The sequence below is a fragment of the Delphinus delphis genome, chromosome 14 (assembly GCF_949987515.2).
Source record: "Delphinus delphis chromosome 14, mDelDel1.2, whole genome shotgun sequence".
NCBI classification, from domain to species: Eukaryota; Metazoa; Chordata; class Mammalia; order Artiodactyla; family Delphinidae; genus Delphinus; species Delphinus delphis.
In genome coordinates this window covers 74,804,089-74,828,409 of record NC_082696.1, presented here as the reverse complement: position 1 = coordinate 74,828,409, position 24,321 = coordinate 74,804,089, and the positions used below count along the sequence as shown (strand labels likewise).

Genomic DNA, 24,321 nt, shown 5'->3' with positions numbered 1-24,321 from the left:
TTACAAATATTTCTAATCATATAATTACTCTTATCTTTTAAGAACTAGGAAATCCTAAAATCAAATTTGATCTTCCTATGTTTTTTGTTATAGTACAGTATTATAATATATAGTCAGTATTAGTTGGGGCTCATATGGACCTCATCCATGAGTATTTCATTAATAAAGAATCAAAAGGAATTGGATATAAACGTCCCTCATAGCAATGACCTTTAGAATAGGATTACATAAAATCAATACTTTTTAATTTACATATGTATACTTTTAAGTATAAAAAAGATTTAAAATTCTTATATAATCTATTACCAATAAATAATGTATTTTCACTATGCCTCTGAATGATACAGTATGAATGATTCGTAAAATCCACAGAAAAATAAATTATAACAAACCATGAATGTGTTTTAAGATACAGTTAAACAAGACAAACTAAGATTTAAATATGCTACTCAGTAAAATCTCATATTTGTTCAAGCCAAATTTATAATTCCCCCCCCATTCACCTTAACACTCCCCCCATATCATTTACATGAATCATCCTAGAAAGGGACATATACTGAAATTTAACTTTTCTCCAGAGTCATGAATAGTTTAAAACATTAGCTCTGCAGATAAATTTAAAACAAATTAGAGCTAAAAAGGTACTCTGAAGACTGTAATTCAAAATGAATACAAACAACTGTGGTACATAAAAATTCATAATTCCCCTTCCTTACCTGGCTACACCAGCTGATAGCTCAGGTACTACCACCCTTCGACTCCAAGCTACAAGATCCCGCTCTGTGGCTATTTCACTTCTTGGTGCATTACTATGCATTTGCCGTACACCTTCGATTTGACCACTACGCCTTAGTCCTACATTAGGTGGTGAATGAACCTCTGAGGTAGAACTTGTAGAGCCTAAGTGAAAAAATTAATACAGTAAGTTCTATTTAGACACACTTCTCCATTAGCTTCTAACAGGAAACACACACACACACACACACACACACACACACACACCCGGGGGGGGCTGTCTTCCACATGAAACTTCATAGTGCTGTGGCAAATAATCAGTAAGTAAGTAAGTAAGTTCTATTTAGAGACACTTCTCCATTAGTTTCTAACAGGAAACACACACACACACACAAACACACCAGGGGGAAAAAAATCCATACTGTCTTCCACATGAAACTTCATAGTGCTGTGGCAGATAATCACATCACCAAATTAGGAGCTAAACCACAAGCAAAAGCTTAATGAAAACAGAACATGGCTATTCAGTTGACTAGATAAGTTAATGAATCATGACTATGGACTGTTAAGCTCCAAAGATGTAAAACCTAATATTACTTAAAAAAAAATTGCCCACTGTGTATTTTTGGGAAAACTATATAAGAAGCAAAAACAGACACAAACCCAAGGACATTTATGGTTCATAAATTTTCTCTAAAGTTTAATAATACACAACATTAAGGATGGTGAGATGTTCGAGAATGTGGCTTTGAATGTATTCCATAAATTATTGAAAAAATTTATTTTTAACATTTTTCTAAATTATTTATGTTTATTATAGGAGATTTGGAAGAATATATACATTAATAAACTCATTGTCCATAGTGTGAAACCTTATATTAAGAATATTTTTTTAGGTCATTAAATATTCTTCAAAACCATGATCATTTTGGCAGCCTAATATTTCACATAATGGATTTACCATATTTGTTTAATTGCTTCTCTACTGCTGCAGGTTTAGACTGCTTCAATTTTTTAAATATTTCACTTAAGAATCACTGCTTACCTCTACTTAAACGGCTGGTATTACTGATACCTGCTTCACCAGAACGTCTCAGGTCTTGCTCCTGTTGTAGTCTTTGAATCATACTGTCCAGTGGGCTGATCTCCTGGTTTGCTTGCTGACTTAAAACTTGGTTCAGTCCTATGTAAACCACAAAAATGCTAAGGATATTTCAAACCATGTTACTTACCAACCTCACTTTGAGTCCACAATTAAACATTAATTTTGCTTGAGTAAAAGACCTAAAATGAGCAACTGTGAATGACGGGAAAGAGAGAGAGAAAAAAAAAGGAAACATGCCCCCTTCAATCTTCATTAAAAATAACGATAATGATGATGACATAACTTTTACTTAGTGTTTACCATGATTCAGGTACTCATATAATCATTATAACACCACAATCCCATGGGTATTATTAATTCTATTTTATAGATAAGAAAATCAAAACAACTATTCAAAGTCATATATCTAGTAAGTGGCAAAAGAAGGATTTCATCTTAGATCTGCTTTTAAAAAAGGCAAATCTGATTACCCACTTTCTCAAAAAGCTTTACTGCTTTATTCAACAAATTCTTGAGTGCCCATTATGTATTAGGAACTACACCAAGAAACTGAGGATCCAGTGGTGAACAAGATACATCACGGTCCCTGACCATCAGGGAGCTAACATTCTAATGGGGAAACTGAATGATAAACCCATACACAAATGAAGATTGGGAAAAAATGTTGTCAACATAAAGAAGGTGATGAGATAGAGAAAATGGGGAAGGAGAGAAATGGGAACTACCTATGGTGAGTCAGAAAAGTCAAAAGAGCCCACTTTGAAAAGCATTTGAGTGAGACTTGAAGAAAAAAAAGAATTAGTCACCCATGTGAAGAGCTAGAAATACACTCTGGACAGAAGGTAACAGCTAATACAAAAGCTCTGAAGTAGGGAGGAACTTGGTGTATTTTAACCCATCCTGCTTTTCCAACATCAATTCTCACCCACACCAGTGATATGAGACTACCTGACTCTTTTACTCTCGTAATAGGATATACACCTTTATGCTTTGGAGCTTCTGACCACTTCAAGTACAAATGTGATAAATGCTAACATCCTTCAAGCACCAAGAGAAATGGCATCTCCATATTTCCTATGTGAAATCTTTCCAGACTACCCCTGAAACACCTAATACAATGCTATGTAATAGCAAATGCTATGTAAATAGTTCCCTGCAAGTATCAAATTCAAGTTTAGCTTTTTGGAACTTTCTGGGGTTTTCTTCCCGAATATCTTCTATACGGGGTTGGTTGACTCCACAGATGTTGAATCCAGGAATACGGAGGACTGACTGTGTACATACCTTAGTACTCAGCCCAATATAGAAAGGAAGCCCACTACTTATTAGTTCTTCAAAAGCATGAATTTTCTTATCCATCTTAATATTCTAATCCTAAATCTAGAACAATGCTAGGCATATAAAGATGCTCAATCCTGCTGAACAAATAAGAAAATGTTATGTTACGAGATATATGAAAGGCATTGCCACAAGAGGAGAGAAAACAGCAATTAATATCGGGTGTGTGGGAATGTAAGCAAGGACTTGATGCGATCAGACTTTTAGAGTGGGTTAGTAAGATACAAAGTATATTCTGAAATGAAGTAGTAGTAGTATGAAGGTATAAGAAAAGAGGAAATTACATGTATTAAGCACATAAGGTTATTTCATTTTATAAGAGAAAACTAAAATTCAATGAGATAAAATAACTTGACCAAGGTCACAAAGCTACAAAGTGGTAAAAGTGAACAGAGGTAAAAATTAAAATGCCTATGGACGCCTCTTTCCTGGTATACTGGTGAGAAAACATCTCATGTTTGAATCTGACACAGCTCAAGTTTACAACTGAGAAAACATTTAAAGTGTATTGTTCAGTGTAGATATAACAAAACTGCACTCAAACCAACTTATTACAATATCCAACATGTATGTTTACCTAACTCTATTTCCCCAAATAAATTTTACTACAGATCCAGATTTGAAAATAGAAACATAATTAGAAATGATGCTAAAATTTTTTCAAAAAGTATTTTTCTTTTGTTCTATTTTTGTACCTGGCAAGTCTAAAATAACGAAGGAAATGATATTTACCCTGAATTCTGTGAGCTACTAGAACACTTAAAAATTCTGTGACTCACTGTGAAGCCATAATTATTGCTCTGGGTTCTCTTGTAGCCCAATACTATAACTGGTGTCTATTTCATTTTCAAGATCAAGTCCACTTGTTACTCTAAGGGCAGCTTGGCATGGAAGAAAGAACAATGGACTGGGAGTCAGAGCTGGATGTGAGTCCCTACGATTCCGTGTACTTTAACTTGAACAAGACATAATGTTGTTAAATTTTCATTTTCTCAATTTTTAGAATTGGGACACCACAGATAAAAGGATTAAATGAGTGTTATTTATGAAAGCCCTTTAAAAACTGTTAAATGAAGGGAAGAATAATCACGATAATTAAATAGCACTGATATTTTAATAAATGAGTCCTTTTCTTATTTCCCTGTGCCTGAAATCCCAGCCTAGGTACCTGACTAGACCTGGGAAAGATCTGATTCTTGCCAGTTCCCCACTAAGGGAATGAAGACATTTATCTTAATTTCAGTCCTATGACCAAGACTTCTCTAACAATTGTGAATTCTCTAATCTGAATGCCTGCCTAGATTTCTCAAATCCTGCCTTTTCTTGGATTGAGTTCATGCTGTGTCCACGTACTGAAACATTTTAGTTTCACATACTCTAGATTCTTTATTATAATTTCACATGCCCAACTCTTTAAGAAAATAAGAGATGATTGATTTTTCTGTGCTGCTTACAGATTCTAAATTCATTATTTAAAAGTTAACTCATTATATATTACATCCCATAATGTCCTTCATATCTACTTAGAAGTTTTGTCCATTTATGCTAGTTGAGAACCTAAACTGTTTTCATAAACATTTTTCTAGTCTAAAATATAACAAAGATTCATAATTGCAAAACTGGTTTAACTTTCTTTACAGTCCTTCCATTTATTTTCACTTAATAAATTAGTGCTGTTCTTCTTGCCAAAAGCAGGGAAGAAGCCTGTAGACCTTGTCTCCATTTCAACTCCCATTCGATTCTTCAACTAATTCAACTTTCACCCTCCATTACTTCACCCTCCAAAACAGCAACACTTTTCATTCCTATCTTAAATTTCTTCAACTTTTAAAAGTTGATCACTTCTTAAAACAATCGTTAACGTGAACAGGCTATCTAGTCTTTTATTTATTTTTAATATTTATTTATTTATTTGGCTGTGCCAGGTCTTAGTTGCGGCATGCAGGATGGGATCTTCGTTTGTCGCATGCAGGAGCTTTCAGTTGCCACATGCGAACTCTTAGTTGTGGCATGTGGGATCTAATTCCCTGACCAGGGATTGAACCCAGGCCCCCTGCATTGGGAACGCAGAGTCTTAGCCACTGGACCACCAGGGAAGTCCCCTAGGCTATCTAGTCTTATTCTCTCTCTCACATCATACTATTATTTGCTTTAATAATTATTCATAATTTTTAACTATGTATTTGTTTATAACTGTTTACTAATCTAACTCACTCCACGAGAGCAAGGATTGCATTTGTTTAGTTCACTGCTGAATACCACAGCTTAGCAAGTGTCAGTGACAGAGGAGATTCACAATGTATGTTACTGAATGAATAAATAAATGAACTGACTCATCTCATACCAAATATAGACTTACCCTATTAGTCCTCAGAAGGTTATAAATAGATATAGACCAAAATTATTGCTTTAAACCTCCAATGCTTCTTAACTGTCTTGCAATACTTAAGCATTATTCAAAGAACTTTAAAGAATTATAAAAATCATTTTACTTCTCATCTGTTCAAAACAATTAAAAACAAAGTTCTACCCAATTATCAATTTTATAAGATTTCAATAGGAAAAGGAAAATTTAGCATGGAATTAAAATGAGCATTTACCTGAGGAAGTTACCCCCATCTGAGGGATGAGTTGCTCCTCCCTGCAATTTTCACGACCAGGAACTAATCTCTGATATCTTGATGGATGAGGGTTACCATCGACATCAACCAAAAAAGGCGGCGGCATCAGATGAGGTGCTTGCTGTGTCTGTTCATCTAATACAAAATTGTTGGCATCACGGATAAGGGGCCGATAATCACTGTGAAAGAACATTTGATCTGCTATCTATAAAAAGAAAGGCCCATAGAAGAATGGACAAAGAAAAATTTATCATTATAGATTTCTAATGGAAGGCAAACATTTTAATATAAATCATGGTATTAAACAATAATATAAAAGAATATTATTTTCTTGAATTAACTGTAAATAAATCTTTGTATGTTCTATATTAAATTTTACGATTAGAAAAGTAGCTGCTTTGACTTGAGGATACAGGGTGGGGGAAGGGTAAACTGGGACAAAGTGAGAGAGTGGCATGGACATACATACACTACCAAATGTAAAATAGCTAGTGGGAAGCAGCCGCATAGCACAGGGAGATCACATAGAGGGGTGGGGTAGGGCGGGTGGGAGGGAGGGAGATGCAAGAGGGAAGAGATATGGGGATATATGTATATGTATAACTGATTCACTTCGTTATAAAGCAGAAACTAACACACCATTGTAAAGCAATTATACTCCAATAAAGATGTTAAAAAAAAAAAAAGTAGCTGCTTTAAAGTTTCCCTGGAATAGAAAGAGACTGTATTCATAAAAAAAAATTAAAAATAAGTTACATAATTTCAAATTAAATGGTAAAATTAAATCTAGGCATAAATCTTTCAGCAGTACTTTTACTTTCCCAGGGCTATCATGCTTTATCTTATCTTTAAAATTATTAAATATGGTAATTATTTGTTTTAGCACTTTGCAACGAGAAATCAATTTATTCTCTGAATTAAACTCTTTAATGAAACCACTCATACAATTTAAGAAAATCCGTAAGTATACAGTAAGCATGGTTTATATAATAATAATATAAAAAATTAACGACATGATTTTCTAGGAGAATAAGCATTTTCTCTAAAATTTCTGAATATAAAAATTATTAACATGAACTCATACCTGACACATCTGTAACTTTAAATTTTATCATTTACTTTGGAATTTCTTAAACCTGAACGCTTCAGTTTTTACTATGATAACCTTTTAAACAACTCTACCACAGATAAACAATTTAAATCTTTTAGTCACTAATCTCAGATAGGGCCTTTAATATTTAAAAATATTAACTACCATCACAGTAGGTCATACATGTTTTACTTTTTTTTTTTTTTTTTTCTTTTGCTGCAGTACACGGGCCTCTCACTGCTGTGGCCTCTCCCGTTGCAGAGCACAGGTTCCGGACGCGCAGGCTCAGCGGCCATGGCTCATGGGCCAAGCCGCTCCACGGCATGTGGGATCTTCCCGGACCGGGGCACGAACCCATGTCCCCTGTATCGGCAGGAGGACTCTCAACCACTGCGCCACCAGGGAAGCCCAGGCCATACATTTTTTTGAGAACCACATAAAAGCCACAGAATTGTACCGCAGACAAATGCATATTCTCCATATAAGTAAAACATTTTACAGAATTTCAACAAATCCCTCTATGGACATCTCCAACACCCATCTTATATACCCCAACCTAAGAACTGCAATCTAGACCTTTCTAGCAGGCTAAGTAAAACGTTATTTCTTCTGAAATATAAAATTATCACTTCCCTCCCCAAAATACAACCCCTAAACATCTATGGATTTAAAAACAAACAAACAAACAACTATAAGGAGTAGATATACAGTCATAGTACTCTACCTTGTCATATTTGCTACTGGAGCCAAAGCCAAAAATTAAAAGATGTCCATGAGAGTCTGTGCATGCAAAATGCTGCCCATCAGGAGAGCATTTGCAGTCAAATACTGCACCATGTCCTTGGCCTTCAATCTGAAATGTATTTAACCAACAATCAGAAAACTGCCATTAAAATATAAAGAACTGGCTGGTCACTATTGTTACTAAAATTCTATGATAAAAGATATGTAAGTATATATCCTAATGAAGTGAAGATATAACAAACACAGTATAGTAACAAAATTTGTGAATATTCATGAAAAGTGCCAGATTAAAAGCCTTGAAAAACAACGTATTATCTTTATCCATAGACCAGACACAAGTCAGGAAATAAAACACCACCATTCTCCCCCACCCATAGTTCTGCTTCATGTCTGTAACCCGGATTTAAAATGAAATTGCACCTTACAGTCCATCTCATCTGCATTTAATCAAGCCCTTTCAGCAAAGGCTGACAATGTGGAGTAACTGTAGCAATTTTTTGGTAACTCTTGAAGTAATAGCCAGAGATCACTGCTCACAAGACACTAAATTTTTCTTCTTGGTAATAAATTCCCTTGATGGTCTGACTCATTTTTTAAATGGTGAATTTCAAAGGTTAAAGAAAAGGTTTTTTTTACCTGATAATTGTTTTCTGTTTTCCAGTTCCATTAATCCAGAACGAATGGGTTTCTCCCTGCAACCTGTCAATCAAACAGAGGTGGCCAATCACCACTCTGAATTTTTTTGCTCTCAGTGCTTCTTCAGACTATGTTCCAGTTGAAAACTTCTTTAGCAGTGTTCTGAAAGAGGTAAAAATTCTACCCTATCTAAAGCACAACTAGGGACTGAATTTCAGAAAACAACTAAAATAGGGAGTTGACTCCCTAACAAATAACAACTAAGGATGATTTTCAACAAATGTGACTGGATTTCTGGATTAGCAGAATCGGAACACACACACATTATCAGGTAAGAAATACCTCCTCTCTGTTCCGGTATCCACTGATCTAGAACAAATTGGTTTTATTAGTAATATCCCAATATCCCAGTAAATGCTTGGAAAAGAGAGAAGTGGTAATTTTCTTTCTTTAGTGTTAAAAATATGGCACAGGGATGAATGTACAGTTCACCAAGTACAGAAGTGAAATTAAAATTTTGAAGAATAGTTGATTTTTCAAGGAAGGTTTGCATTTTGGTCAAAAGAGAAAATATTGTTCTAAAAGAAAGGGCTCTGCCTAAGAAGTTTATATAGTACCACAAATGGGATTACCTCAAAAAGAAAACTAATTTTTCCTTTGGCTTGTTGAAAAGAAGGAATGAGCACACAGGTGTTTATTAATGCTGTTTTGAACGGTGATAATAATGGAAAATAAGAATAAATTTCCTTAAAATTTAATCACATGAAAGAAAATTGGTGAAGTAATCTAACGTCTAATACACTAAAAGACATAACATAAAAGCAAGAAAATGAGTAAGTGAAACAGGATCATTTCTGGTTGTGAAGAAAGTTGGAGGATAAGATAACAGAGAAAGGGAACTGATTCGAAGTCTACTTTAAAACTGTTCAAAAATAAGAAAGAACTACTTCTCTAGATTAACCTAAGGGCATTACTAGCTATATAGCTTCGTATTTTCCAAAAACGAAAGAATATAAGCGAAATGTCAGGATTCACATCTCTATTTTTCAGTGTTGTCTAGGGAAATAAAAAGTTACATGAACTGTTATAATACCTAATCACACGAACAAAGTTTAGCTCTATATAGAATTTTACATAAAAAACTCAAGACCAAAGAATTAAAAGTGTCTTGGCCATGTGTTGTTAGATGTTTTATTTACCTCAATTCACTCAAAATTTCACAAAAGGCAGAGAAAAAAAAACAAAAAAACCCCAACTACTTTATAAATCTAATATAATAAATGCTCCCAGAACTGTAATACTATTCTAAGTTTACAATTCTAAGTATACGGTAGAACAGAGGAAGAGATCTGAGAGTCTGACTCAGCAATGCCAAAGTATGTCTGATGGATGTTCATAAGCATGGTATCCTTTATATAATGTTTAGACCATCTTGCTCTACATTCTTCTTTTGGGGAGGTGGCGGGGGGGGGGGGAGTGGTGGTGAGGATTAATCAACCCTATACCCATGCTACCTACCAATGTTGCCACATTTACTGTTGGTAGAAGATCTCTGAGAGAATACTTGGGAGAGGCAGAACTTCTAAAGCTCTAAAAAAGCAAAGAAAAAATAGCAATCCTATTGAAGATCACTGTGTTGCTATACAATAACACATGCCACTGTGAGTATGGCAGGATGGTACAAATTCTCGTGGTATAAGCCATCTGTATAACTCCAGAGTGACTTTTATATGGAGAATATGAAAGTGTATTTCAAAACTACATTATTTGGATTAACTATTAAAGAAGACAATGGATCTGCTTTACTTACAAACCAACTAGAAAAGGTGCCCATAACCTTACTATGTAAAATGCCAAATTTATCTTCAGAAAAAGCTCCTCAGATAATAAACAGCCCTAACTACAAAATGCCATCTAGCCTTTCCAGTTGATCAAAGTAGGAAAATATTTTACTTTCCTATACAGCTAAATATACCCTAGCTATTTTTATGATTTATGCTATAATTAACTAAGCCAACCATTAAAAATAGTTAAATACTTCTCTCTGAAAGGGATTTCATCTTCTTAAACCAGGGTCAGAATATTTATGACTAAGAATTCTTAAAGAAAAAATTTAATAATGAAGGCACTATTTGAGTATGCATGTGTAACTAAAAAGCAATGAGGTTTACATTCAAAAACTAAAAGGAAGAAAACATCCTTTCTATTCATATTAAAGTTACATGAACGTATATATTATAAATCAACTACACTTCAATTAAAAATACATTTAGATAAAAAGGTATATGAACCTATCATAAAATTAAATGCTCAATAGAAAAAGTCAACATAAAATTTAACATTGTACATAACTTATGCTAGTACTTATAGCATGCTCTAGTAAGTTTAAAAACAGAAAGAAATGAATAATAACAAATTTTCAAAATCAGTGAATTTTAGATGAACTATTCCCCTAATAATATCAAGTATGCTTGCTAAACATTATTTGGGACATATGAAAACAAAGACCACATAATAAAACTCATACTTGCTAAACCACAGTAAGGAAAGCTGAGAAAATCCATGAGGTAATATTCACTAATAAGTGTAAAAATTTCAAGAAAAATAGGAGTTAAAAGAAAACAGAAAAATACATTCAGTGACTATGATAAGGTTATTTTGTTTTGTTTTTTAAAGTAAGGGATGAAAAGACCAGACAAGTTAAAATAATGACTCCTTTGTAGGAAAATTCTCATACTGACTAAAGAATTCTAGAAATATTTCCAAGAAATGAGCAGCACAATCTTGTTAGTTTAGAAGTTTACACTGAACTTGGAAAAAATTAAATCAATGCAAAAACTTATGAATTAAAGAGCTTTGATGATGACAGAATTGTCATACTTAATGAAGAATACTAGTACCCTTTTCAAGGCAGAATACAATCCACAACTTCTAATATAATTCTTGTGAAATAGAAAGATGAATAATTAAAGGAGACAGAAGACTGACGCCTAAGACTGAAGAGACCTCTCCTCTAGTAATGGGTAAATCACTTAATATCTCTGCTAAATGATAAAGGTCATTTAAATGATCACTAGAGTCCTACCCACTTCTAAAATCCTAACACCTAATATTCAGGAAGCCTTTTTTGGAAAAACTGGACAATCTGAAAATGAGGTATGCTAAAAGCACCAGAATACAGACTAAAATTATAGGGTCTAAATTACATCAATTGTGAGGAACACACAGAGATGAATATGAGAAGTATGTACTCCTAAAGGAACTCAACACAAATCAGGATGCTTAAAAAATTGGCTTTCTTAGGCAGAATCATCCTTTTATGGAATTATTCCAAGTCTATGACCACAGTCAATTTGGGGGTCTCATTCATTTTTTAAAATATACCATTGATTAGAAGGGAGTAAGTATCTCACCTAGAAAATACTCCACAATTTCAAATTAGGAACCTTTCAAAATATCCTAATAATTTTATGGGATAGATTCATATTCCAAGAATAAAAGAGCTGAGAAACTAAATTTATGCTAAGAATTACCCTTAGAAAGTCTTATGTATAAAGAACCTTTAAAGCTATCAACCTGGGGGAAAATAAACTTAATTAAGAATGTACCCTAGATACTGGAGATAGACATTGTCATACCTATGATTAAAATATGCTTAGGTCACCTTCTAATTACTACTACAGTAACAGTGTAAACCAAGAATATATCTTAAGGGAAGCTATCCACACTCCAACAGTCCAGGTGTCATCAAGTTACTTTAAAAGATTATTCCTAAATAAATGTTTACTTTAACATTGAAAATTCTTTAATTAATGGTAACATTATTACATATGAATTAAAGATAGCTATTTAAAATAAATGGTGCCAAGATAAATAAGTTTATATAAAAAAGGAAACTGTTGTAACTGACTTAATAAAACCAGTAGATATATTAAAGTGATTCTGAAGAATCAACTCTAATGTTCATCAAAAGAAAAATGTACTACTAAAATAAATAACTCATCTTCAAATTTAACACCATTTTGTTTACCCATATTCTGATTTCTCTGAGGGAAGTAATACTATTAATCAAGTCCTCCTTGAAACTGATTCTCCTCCTTTGGCCTCTCTGACATAGCATGGTGTCTTCCCAACACACTTTCTGGAGATTGTAATCTCCTCTCCATTCTGCTAAACATGACTAAGGTTGACCCTTAAATGATGAAGGAGGTTAGGAGCGCCAACCCTTTGCACAGTCAAAAATCCACATATAACTATATAGCCAGCCCTCCATATATACGCAGTTCCTCTGTATCGACGGTCTGCATCCCGTGGATTCAACCAACCGCGGACTGGGTAGTACTATAGTATTTACTATTGAAAAAATCCGCATGTAAGTGGACCTGCACAACTCAAGCCAATGTTGTTAGAGGGTCAACTGTATTTCTAAATGTTTAGTTTTAAGCCCTCTACACTGTCCTCTCTATCTCCATGACATCTTTCTACACAGAAGACTACACTTCTTTCTCTCTACAACTAGCCTCTCCAAGTAGTCTATCTCCAAGTGCTGGCTGTCCATTTCCACAAAAAGTCCAACACTACGTCACAATAAACATATTAAAAAAATCCGTTTTCTTTCACATCTCTCATATTTCCATTAAGAGTATCACTGTTGTCAAGATCACCTAGGCTCAATACTCTTAACACATTTATTAAATTTTCTGTCACTCTCTAGCTCTAATCCTTCTATCATCACAGAACACCAAGTCCTACGTATGTTTTTCTTTCACAAATTTACTACCTGTTGCTACAATGTTTCATCATGACTTCACTGATGAAAGCAGATCTCCCCCACCTATCCAATTTCATACCTGAAACACTACCACTGGCAACCAAAATATTTTTCTCTTAAGTTTCTAGAATATAAAGTAATTCACCAAAACCCCCACTAGGTTAGCTATTCTTTATGTTTACAAGTAATTTGAGGGCACCAACAAGCCACTTCAATTTATGCTTTTCATTTTATCACCGATTTTTCAAAGTCTATTCCAGAAAAACTTTCCAAATTACTCTATGAACATGTCTTAACATTTCTTATTTGGCTATTTATATAATATTCCTCTTACTTATAAAATTATCTTCTGACACAACTGTTATTTATCTTTCAAGGCATAATTCCAATTCTTCCTCCTCTGACCATCCACCCTGAAGTTATCCTTACATTTTTAGATATACCAATTATCTTTTCTCATATGCCACACTACCACTTCAAACTATTTAGCCATACTTATCTTTTCAGGTATATTTTATCTCCCCAACTTAACTGCAAGCTGGATTAAAAACAAAAACAAAAGAAGGACCACGTCCTACTCTTCCCATATTCTGTGTTTATGTACAAAATCACTCAAGTGTCTGCTAATCAAAATGTTTTCACCTGCATGTTTACATTCTGTAATTTTACATACTTTCCCTTATAACTATCAAATCTCAAAATATCCTTGTGATAGCAACTCATGGAACATGTCAAAATTGCTACATAAAAAAAAGTAATTCACCAAATATAATATAGTATGACAAGCTCACATTCATGGCAACAAATATTAAGATATGTTTTTGATATCAAGATACAGAATGAGAAAGAGACAGAATCTAAAGAACCCCAGAAACCTGAAAGAAAATGACAATAACTGAAGTTTATAATCAGAAGATTGAAGGTAATTTCTTATGCAGAGAGGCTGAAACAAAGAATGGAAGTATCAGAAAAATCCTTTTAACGAACAGAGTACAGGTATATGACATCCTGTTAGATGATGATAGATAGGTAATGAGATAAAAGGGAAGGAACAAAAGAGGGAAGGAAGGAGAAAAAGAAAGGAGAAAGAGAGATGGAGGAAGAGAGAGGAAGAGAAAGAAAGGTCTTGAAATCTTGATTCACAAGAGAACACGATATGAGATACACCTATTTCAAGCTTCTTTCTCCCTTTCCTAGACACATGCAGCTACAATTGTCCAAAACTAAACTAGAGGTCACACTGAGAACATGTTAATGTCAGAAGTATGCATGTGCAAAAATTCTGAGTGGTGGATTGGCAGCCTCTGCTTGTTTGGAACGTTGCAAGGAGAAATATATTGTTCTGGATTAGTGGACACTGGAACATTTTTTTAAAATCTCAAGTAAAAGAAAGGTTAACAATTATAAAAAATAAGGAAAATTTAATCAAATAAATGAAAACTGTTATTTGGAATTTACCCATGAAACAACAAAAGCAAAGCAAAAATCAAATTCAGTAAAATTGCTTTCTAGCCAGAGACACTGTACTCTTCAATTAAAATCAAAACCAGACAAAAGGCAACAAACTAGAGCTTTGAATAACATTACAGAAATAGAACGATATGGAGAGAAAGAGACAGACAGACAGACACAGCTAGAACAATAGAAATAGAGAAAAGAGAGCAGAAAAGATAAAGCAAAAGTGCCAGAGACATGAGGAAAGCTACAAATCCCCCTCCAAACATCTTTATTTTCTACCTAATAATAAAATGGCCTAGTACTAAGAAATTTCAAAGTCACTTTTCATATCTTTTCAAATTAAGTTAATACTCATTTCATTAAACTTGTAGTTAAAACTTAGCTGTACTATGATAAATTTAAAGGGAAAAAAGGCTATAAAAAACAACTTTGTATTTTAGGAACATTTATGGGTGTATTAAACTTCTAAACTTGCCTACCTCTTTTGGGGGAATGGGGAATATAATACAAAAACCCTCAACTTTAGTTCAGAGAGTCTGCACACATTTTCAAGTTATTCTGCGAAATAATTTATCTGCCTCTTAGCATTTAATAGGAGTTTACAGCCTTTTAACTAGAATTTAGAACAACTGTTATCAAAACAAGATGCCTCCTGTCACATCCAAAGACAGAACATGGGCTTGCTCAACTATACATCAATAGTTTGAAATATTCTTAATATACACTATCAGTCTTCAATAAAATATCCCAAAATACTCAACTTTTGCCCTGAATACTCAAGCTGTATAGGATCTATTCAGCTGAAACATGAATAATTGACAGTTAGTAGACGAATGTAAGTAAGTATAGCTTAAGGCCTAGAATTTAGGTTTTTTAAAGAATAAAGTTATCTTATGTTCACAACGTTCTCTACAATATTCTCTTTAGCTTCTTTCTCTGGTTCATTAAAAAAGAGGAAAGAAAGGCTCTAGCCTTCCACCTTACATATTATGCTTTTCCAACAAATGCTTTTAGAAGTTTACATTATTTTATTTTTAGTTAAAGATGAAACAACAGAGGGGCAGGGGAGTGCAAGGAGCATGTATTGTCTATCCCATTTGATACCCTGAGTTATACCATATCATCATACACTTCTTACAAGTAACAAAAACAAACCCAGCACCCACCCCCAACTGCTTTTATCATTCAGATCCTCTATTAAGAGGAAAGCTAGCAATAAAAATGAGGAAAATAACCCCATCAGTTTGTCTAGACACCACCACCAGCAAGTTGAGAATTTATAAGATTTTGAAATGAAATGAATTAGGGGATTATGTAAGCATACAAGAAATTAAATATTTTTATCTCAACTCTCAATCTTAAATCTTTTAATCTGTTTACAGATTTAGGTGGTGCTAAAATATTTTAAAAACTGTACTTAATACAGGAAAAAGAAAAAAGGAATTAGAAAATTTATCTGAATGATGAATATCACGTGCCATACTATAATAAAATGTTAATGTTTCAAAATATTTTAAAATTTATTAACTTTATTAATAAATCTATTAAAATGCAATTACCATACGTCAAACATGGACTTTTAAAACATTCAACCTTTGAAACCACTGAAGATATATTTTTTATTCTAAAAATGTTTTAAAGATTTTTAACTTCCGTAATAGGTAAGAAAAGTGCAGTAAAATGCTGATTAACATAAAATAATTATTTGTTACATGGTTTCATTACTTTTCGCAAAGCATTATAAATTTCAAGTAGAAAATTCAATTATCATAAAAAGACTAATATTAAAGCAGTACTCTCAAAATACACTTGATAAAAACCTGCATTTTTAAGAATTTGTATATAGAATTTTTGCTTTTAAAGGTACAGTTTACATTCCTTATTTTCTGGCCATAGGTGTAATAGTGAATTTATTCAATACTTCTAAGCTTCAATCTAAAAACTCAAATGAAATATTACTTAATCTCAATACTTTGTGTAAACTTTTACAATTTCTAGTCTAGAAATGGGGTATATTCCACTAGAATTATTCATCTTTAAATCATCCAAGATACTATAAGGAATCCCTCTACATGGTGATCAAAAGGTATTTATTAAATTGAACTTATGATTACTAGTACAATCTAATATCATGGATTGAATTTGTACTTGATCAACTTCTATGTTATTTTAGTAACTCAAAACCTTACTGATTAGCTACACACAACCAAATAGTTATAACTATAGCCAAAACTCAACATTCATGATAGCAGACAGTGAACACAAGCTTCTACTTCTCCCTCAAATGGTTTTTATTTTCTTAATAGCAATGCTGAATGCCTTATCTTCTATCTGCCTATAGATTAAAAAAAAAAAATGAAGTGAACAAAGGAGTGAAGAGCAAAAAGTAGGGCACTTAGGCAACTTGTAAATTCAGAGACAGAAAAATCATCAAGCTACATAATAAGATCTTAAAAGATCTACTCAAAGTTACTATCACTATGAAAACATTTCCCCCCTGGACATATCACTAACTGGACACAGCTGGGGAATTAGCTATGTAATGACCAACCACAGCTAGAGATAGCATTAAGAATACATTAGCAGGGGACAAAAATCATGGGTTTAAACCCCAAATGCCCGTATGATAGCTTTGTGATTTACGTAAACCAGGGCAAATCACTTCATCTCTGTACGGTTTCTGCATTCATAAAACCAGTAACAATAAAATCTACCCTAATTATATTACAAGGTTTTCATGAGACCCAAATGAGGTATTAAGTATTTTCGAAGTAGAAGAATTTTGGAAGCTATTAAAAAGCATGCAAAACATTAAAGTATCTATATTTTAATGTGATGAGGGGTAGCTTATGTTCCAGCTTTTTAAATGCAAGATATATTTTTAATCCTTTTTAGTCTATGTTTTGTTTTTCTCAGTTTGAAGATTCAATAGACACCCATCCAGTTCTACTATTACAAAAATTGGTTTCTTCCACCCTTTAGAGGCTTTTCCCTCTCTTATTCATAGAAAGAACAGGAAAATAGCTTTATCTAAAACTCTTATTAAGCAAATAATACTTTTTGAGGCAGTAATGTAACTAATTCCTTACCTAATTTCAAAGAGCATACAACATAATATGGCTGACTTCTACTCCTGGTTATATCACTAATTTTTATTGGTCTAAGAGCAAGTCACTTCAATCTCAAGGTGCTGCAATTTTTATATCTACTGATATGTGGAATATTAGTGTGATCAACTTACCTGATGAGGAAAAATTCACCTTTATAACTTAAAGGTGAAAGCAATATTCAAGTATGAGAGAACACTTTCCCTCCAAACACTCTACTAATACATCAATGACTTTTGAAAATATGAAACTAACATGTATAGCCCACAATTTGTGTTCTTTTGAAGCTATAAAGGCAAACTGAGATATGACTTATTTTCTTATTCAGCAGAGATGTTCCAAAAAGAAGCAAATCAGAAACACAAGGACAGAGGAGGAGAAAAGAAAAAATTCTTTACGAGCATATTTAAAGATTCGTTTTTAAAAAATTCTTCTCTATACAAATAATCACTAAGGAAATCCATCTATCACTAACACTTGTACCCCAAATAATTAACACTGTCTTTTTAGAAAAATAAGAATTTGACCAATTGTATCTTACCTTATGTACACTAAGGCATATCCACAACAGCTAAAGTTAATTTCTTCACTAATAAAAATTCCTTTTATATTCTGCTTGCTTACTACATAAAAGTCACTTTATTATGATTATCAATCAAGTAGTGTCACTTTTATGAAATTTTTCACAAGCCATTACATTTTACAAATGACTTTTTTGTCTAATAGTTTTTTTTGCAAAATAATTCTGGCCACACACTATTAATTGTATTGCTTTATGATTTATTGCTAGAGGTTTTTATAATTGATTTTTAATTTAAAAATGCTGAAATAGTAGAAACACATGCCTTCCTTTTTGTTTTCTTTGTTGAAAGGCAGCCCTGATATACAGGAAGTAGACAAAAAAAGTATGCCTAGATACACAACAGCAGCATTTGAGGAGCGGAGCGCTTTTGCCTTCATACACTAGTTAGAGGAGTGGAAACTGCATGAGTTGTGTGTGATATTAAACCATTGCAATTCAAATACTCAGCAAAATATGCTAAATATCTATACAAGAAACAAAATGTGGAGGCAAAAGGGCTTAACCCAAATAAATACCTAATGTACCATAACTTGATAAAAGTCAAGAATATCTGTTGTTTTGGCTTTAATTTTAAAATGGATATATTTGAAGCAAATTCTGTTGCACTGGAGGACTGCTGACGAAATACAATAACACAATATAAATATTTATTTATAATTTCTTCACATGGTTTTCCAAACATTTTTCTTCTCTATATTGTCTTTTCATACTTGTGAGTTTCTCATAAAAGTTTCACTATCAGAAGTATTTTAAAAACTAAACTAGTTATCACAATATACAGGATTTGAAATACACATATCAATTTTCTTTTAAATTTAGTATCTCAATAGAAGTATGGAATAAATAATAACTCTTTTTTAAAACTTAAAGTGGAAACAATGTCTGAACCGTTTCTTCAATGGATTTCCTTTGTGATATGCAGGGGACCTGTGTCAAGAACTCCCCAGGTCTTTAACAGCCATAAAATGAAGAGACTGATAATTACCATATTGAAATAAGATCGAATTTTGACGCCTCTTGCCAGATCCCACACTATCACGTTTCCATCATGACCAGCAGAAAAGAGAACTCTTGGATCGAACGGGTGTGGCTCAAGAACAAATACCTCATCTTCATGACCCTGAAATATTTTTTAAGTGGCAAAGCATTACAAATATTAAAAGATAAAAAGAAAACTCAAACACCAACAGGACAACATTTCTAAAATATGAGTTTTAAGAATTATTAAAGTGGTAAAAATCTTCAAATTTAGCGATGTATAATAACAAAGCTGAGCTAGTATCACTGTCCAGGGATTTGCTATCATTTGGTGAAACCTGAGAATATTATTTACTGATCCAGCCCTACATACTAAAAAAATAGCAAGATGTATATTTCTAAGGCAAACCTGTTTAAGTGCATTTTAAGATTATTTCCATTCTCCCACAAAGACCTGTTACCCAGCCAACAAGAGATCTCAGATAATACAAAAGACTTTATTTCTTAATGAAAATATTCTATTCTACAATCAGCTTCAGTTTATACCAAATAAAAATTAGTCTTTTTTCCTCACCATCAGGACATGAATTAGTTGACCGGTGTAAGAATTCCAAACTTTCAGAGTCATGTTATTAACTGCAGTTATAACTGTATTGTCATGCCGATCCCATGCTACCATAGTTACTTTCATTTTTGTGATTTTATCTTCTATCCCTTGAAGGTTTTGGCTGAAAGTGATGGAGGCAGTATTTGTTTACACTGATATTATTTATTAAAATACCAATATGACAAAAACCTAAATGTATTTTCTTATAGGTTACATTTATTAACATGGATAACTAACTACTGTTTAACATGGTAATTAAGAATAGTTTGAACCAACAAAGAACGATGGCAAAAATCACTGCACGGAGTCAGCAAAATCAGGATTCCAGCACTCCTAAGTCCTTAGTAATAGATGACCTTGAGTAAATATTACTGGCTTTAACTCTTTCTGGATCCAGGAACTCTGAGCCATGCTGCTCACTCACCATCTTTTACTGTTGCTGTCATGCCCTGCTAACTACTTTGCTCTCCCTTCCGGGACTACTACACACAAATACAAACAGAAAAATTATAAAATATTAAAACCAAAATAACAGTTACAACATGTAGTATAATTTCTCTTGGCTGGAGACAACCAGTGGATATAGCACATCATCCCTGTATCAGACGGAACATTATATGTTCTGCTTTCTGAAAAAAACTAGTAAAACTTGCAGCTATTCTTACAGTACTATCATCCTCCTCTTAACAAAACTGAACTGAAAGGAATCATTAATGCAGCAGGTCTTCTCAAACAGGGCAAAAATTCATTTTATAAAAATCAACATCTTCATCTCCAAAAGCACCTCTAGTTGTTACAGAAAAGTAATCATTTTAACATGGTTTATGATACATACACTTACAGGCTGAGAGTCACACCAACCTGTAATATAGCTTTACAACTTTAAACGTTCTAGCTATATCTACGTAATATTTCAAATTTCATCTCTTACCCTGCTGGACGAGTAGCCATATCCAGCAAAATACTCTTCCATTCTCTTCGTTTAAATTGCCAAATACGTGCTGTCCCATCACGACTGCCACTTACAAACCTGCAAAGGAGCCCACCCCCCAAATAAAAAAATCATATGTGCTCTACCAAAGTGCACTTTCCAATAGAGTTATGTTTTTGAAAATGCTAAAAAAGACAGCATTCATCTTTACTTACACAGCATTCTAATATAATAGAAATTACTCTATCTGATATTCTCTGCAAATCTAAGAATTTCTGAAACTTCATGGGCTTTAAATATTTTAAATACATATACACATTCTAATGTGCACAGCTAGGTCTCACAAGTAACATTCAAAAGTGATTCAAGGCCACTATTTATTACCTTAGAAAGAGAATTGATATTTTCCAATGGAAAAACACAGATTTTCCTTTCAACATTAAAGAACCTGACTCATCCTAATCAGGCGTAGAAATATCTTTTTAAAATTTAAAACAAGAACATGAGAAAACTTATACAATGTCATCTAAGCTTATCATCCATAAACAGTTCTGCCTCAAATACTACATTATGATACATTTCCAATCTCTACTAAGTTTCTTTACACTGATATGTATAGAAAATACGTAGGATGGATAAAAGTCCCTATTATTAAAAAAACAGTGGCCAAATAAACCAACATTATTACAGATAAAACATAAAGCCGTGTTCACAGGCATGTGAAGGCTATATTGACTTTTCATTATAACTAGTCAAGATCTTTATTTTAGGTGGCTAATTAATATACAAATCTAACTAAAATCTGACCATAAGAATTGTCTTTATTTCATAATTTAAAAACTGGAATTAAATTTGACAAACAAAAATAATTATTTTACCTGTTACTAGTGTTGGAAAACTGGATACTGTCAACTTTGTCCTATATATAAACAGATGAACAAAAAAGAGGATCCTGAATATAAACCGTTAGACTCATTTAAATTGTACTCATCTAACTCTTTTCAGCAATACTTACAGTATGAAACTCCAATTCTGATATTTTCTCGGGCTGACCTGATCCAAAAAAATAAACCCTAATAATATGATCTGTGCTCCCTGTGGCCAGAAACATTCCACCTGAGGAATAACACCAAACATTTATGAGTGAGACACAATGTCAGAATCTCTGGGAATTAAATAATAAATGCAAGCAACATTATCATAATATATGTTGAATGACTAATATTTCATTCTAAAACTATTCATACTTATCCTAATGTATATAATACATCTAACCTGAAATTAAGAAAGTTTGCTAACATAAGCTTTGCCTGGGAAGAATTTTTCAATATTTATAGAAGCTTTCTTGTAACAAATGATTTCACCAAGTAACTACATAATCATGTTAAAATTATCAGTCACCATTACTAGAAAACATGCCTTTTAATTCTGAAATCCCTCTCTTGCCTCATTTCCCATCTGTTAAAATCCTATCAAATTTTTAGGGCCCAGCACCTTCACTACAGGCTTTACAGACTTGCAATCAAATACGCCTGCTCTCCTCTGAACTCTCACTCAGCCTTTGTCCTGTAGCAAATACATTCTACTCTGCATTACAGTTATTTGTATATGCAATTTACTCTCTCTTGGAATCAATACCCTCCCATAGTGCTGAAGACAGTGCTATATATAATTGCATCTAGAGTATTCTGAAGCATATGTAGTGCCTATAATTATGTTACTACTAGAAGTAAAACTGTCTTCATGGCAGTAGCAGTGGAAATCTAGAAGCTAGTAATTAAAGATGTTTAGATATTAGTATGGCAAAAATAGATTCATGTCCTCAGTTTGCAATCTCTTATCTCAGGTACTACTGCTCTCCACAATTATGAAAGGAAAAGAAAAGGTAAAACCGGAAATAAACGTGGAAGGAACTGGTATTAGGAACATTAATTCGTGTTTCATTTTCTCATCAATTCGCTTAAAATCTCCGGATCATAATTTGTTTAAAAAGACTCTAATATCCATTCAAAATGCTGCTACATAAACTCAAAACATAATTGGAATCTTAGCATTGCTATACTGCTACTTTTTAAAGAGCGAATAAGAATAATCTGGAGCAAAGTAATTAATAAAGATGTACAAATATCTATCAACCTATTTTACTTCGCTATGTGTGACTCCAAAATCCATAAAAATATAAAACAGATTTAAAAATACTTTTCTTTCAAAGAGATAACTATTCAAAGATTTATTCTTTAACAGTCAATTTTGAAACTATTTTATCCCTCCTACCAAAGAATTATGGTCTTCTTAAAGAAAAATCTTAATCATTTATACACTCAACCAAATGAGTATATAAGCTAAACTTGAGCAAAGTTCAAATACTTATAAACTAATTTACGATCATCCCCTGGTATGCGCATGAGAATATGATTTATATTACAACAGCAAGTATTTTCCAAAATTTTATGTGTTCCACTAGAACCCTTTAAGTGGAGAATACAACTTATACAACTTTAAGTGGAGAATTAGGAAGAAAAAAAATCTTACCAGCACTAAAAGAAGAACAGATCATTTGAACTCCAGGCCGAGGGCGCTCTGTAAATTTTGCAGGTCTCGGACTGTAATACAAAAAATAACCAATTAAAAATATCTCAAAGGGACCAGCAACACCAGAACTCAGCTGTCTCCAAAAATAACTACAAAAGGACAAAATTAAATAAGAAGCAACAGAGGGCTCCCTTCCTAAAAACAAGTTCAAAATCATTATATGTCATGATCAGCAGGATCTTGTGGAAACTTTAGATACAGGTTTTGCAGAAGCTCCTGATTATACAACAATCCACACATGAAACAAAGCCACTGTCACACCTGGCATGTAGTTATTGGTTACACTCACTTCTAATCATCTAATCCAATTTAACAGGTTCTCAGTTTTACACAGCAGAATAGCAATGCACAAATATATAAGGAAATACAGGTCATTTGTAAACATGAACAAACTAGCAAAATAGGTGCTGTCTCATTGGCATATATACACCATCAATCAATAAACTTTTTCAATATTAGTGTTAATTAAACATCTCCCTCTGTTTACTTTCTATAAAATATGCCCTTTAAGACTCCAAAAATTAAGAATCTTACATTCTAGTGAAAATCTGAAGACTATTTGACTCTCACATCAACTATAATGCTCATTTAAAATAGTGATCTATAGGGCTACCCTGGTGGCACAATGGTTGAGAGTCCACCTGCTGATGTAGGGGACACGGGTTCGTGCCCCGGTCCGGGAAGATCCCACATACCGCAGAGCGGCTGGGCTCGTGAGCCATGGCCGCTGGGCCTGCGCGTCTGGAGCCTGTGCTCCGCAACGGGAGAGGCCACAACAGTGAGAAGCCCGTGTACCACAAAAAAAAAAAAAAGTGATCTATAGAAAATAGGTCACACTCAACTATACTTACATTAATTGTATAATTATATTACAGATTATATGTTTTATATTAACGCTATTGACATTAATGCTTAGTGCCAACTATACTAAAGAAAATTAAATTACAGATTTTACCCATACCAGCTCCAATATATGTACAATGTATACGTAATGTTCCAATACAGTGATCATATTTAAAGCCCTT

At 33.2% G+C, this 24,321-nt stretch overlaps 1 protein-coding gene across 3 annotated transcripts in view; it reads right to left on the bottom strand.

The window, feature by feature from the left end:
• PHIP (pleckstrin homology domain interacting protein) overlaps positions 1-24,321 on the bottom strand; it is a 127,286-nt gene that overhangs the window by 51,199 nt on the left and 51,766 nt on the right. For all 3 annotated transcript variants that reach the window (XM_060030319.2, XM_060030321.2, XM_060030320.2), the window contains exons 10-19: positions 23,237-23,307; positions 21,720-21,820; positions 21,583-21,623; positions 20,705-20,803; positions 19,741-19,894; positions 19,174-19,308; positions 7,614-7,742; positions 5,779-6,004; positions 1,781-1,918; positions 717-900 (exon numbers count right to left, since the gene is read on the bottom strand). In XM_060030319.2, the coding sequence (XP_059886302.1) occupies positions 717-900; positions 1,781-1,918; positions 5,779-6,004; positions 7,614-7,742; positions 19,174-19,308; positions 19,741-19,894; positions 20,705-20,803; positions 21,583-21,623; positions 21,720-21,820; positions 23,237-23,307 (1,278 nt within the window). The remainder of the gene's footprint in view (positions 1-716; positions 901-1,780; positions 1,919-5,778; positions 6,005-7,613; positions 7,743-19,173; positions 19,309-19,740; positions 19,895-20,704; positions 20,804-21,582; positions 21,624-21,719; positions 21,821-23,236; positions 23,308-24,321) is intronic.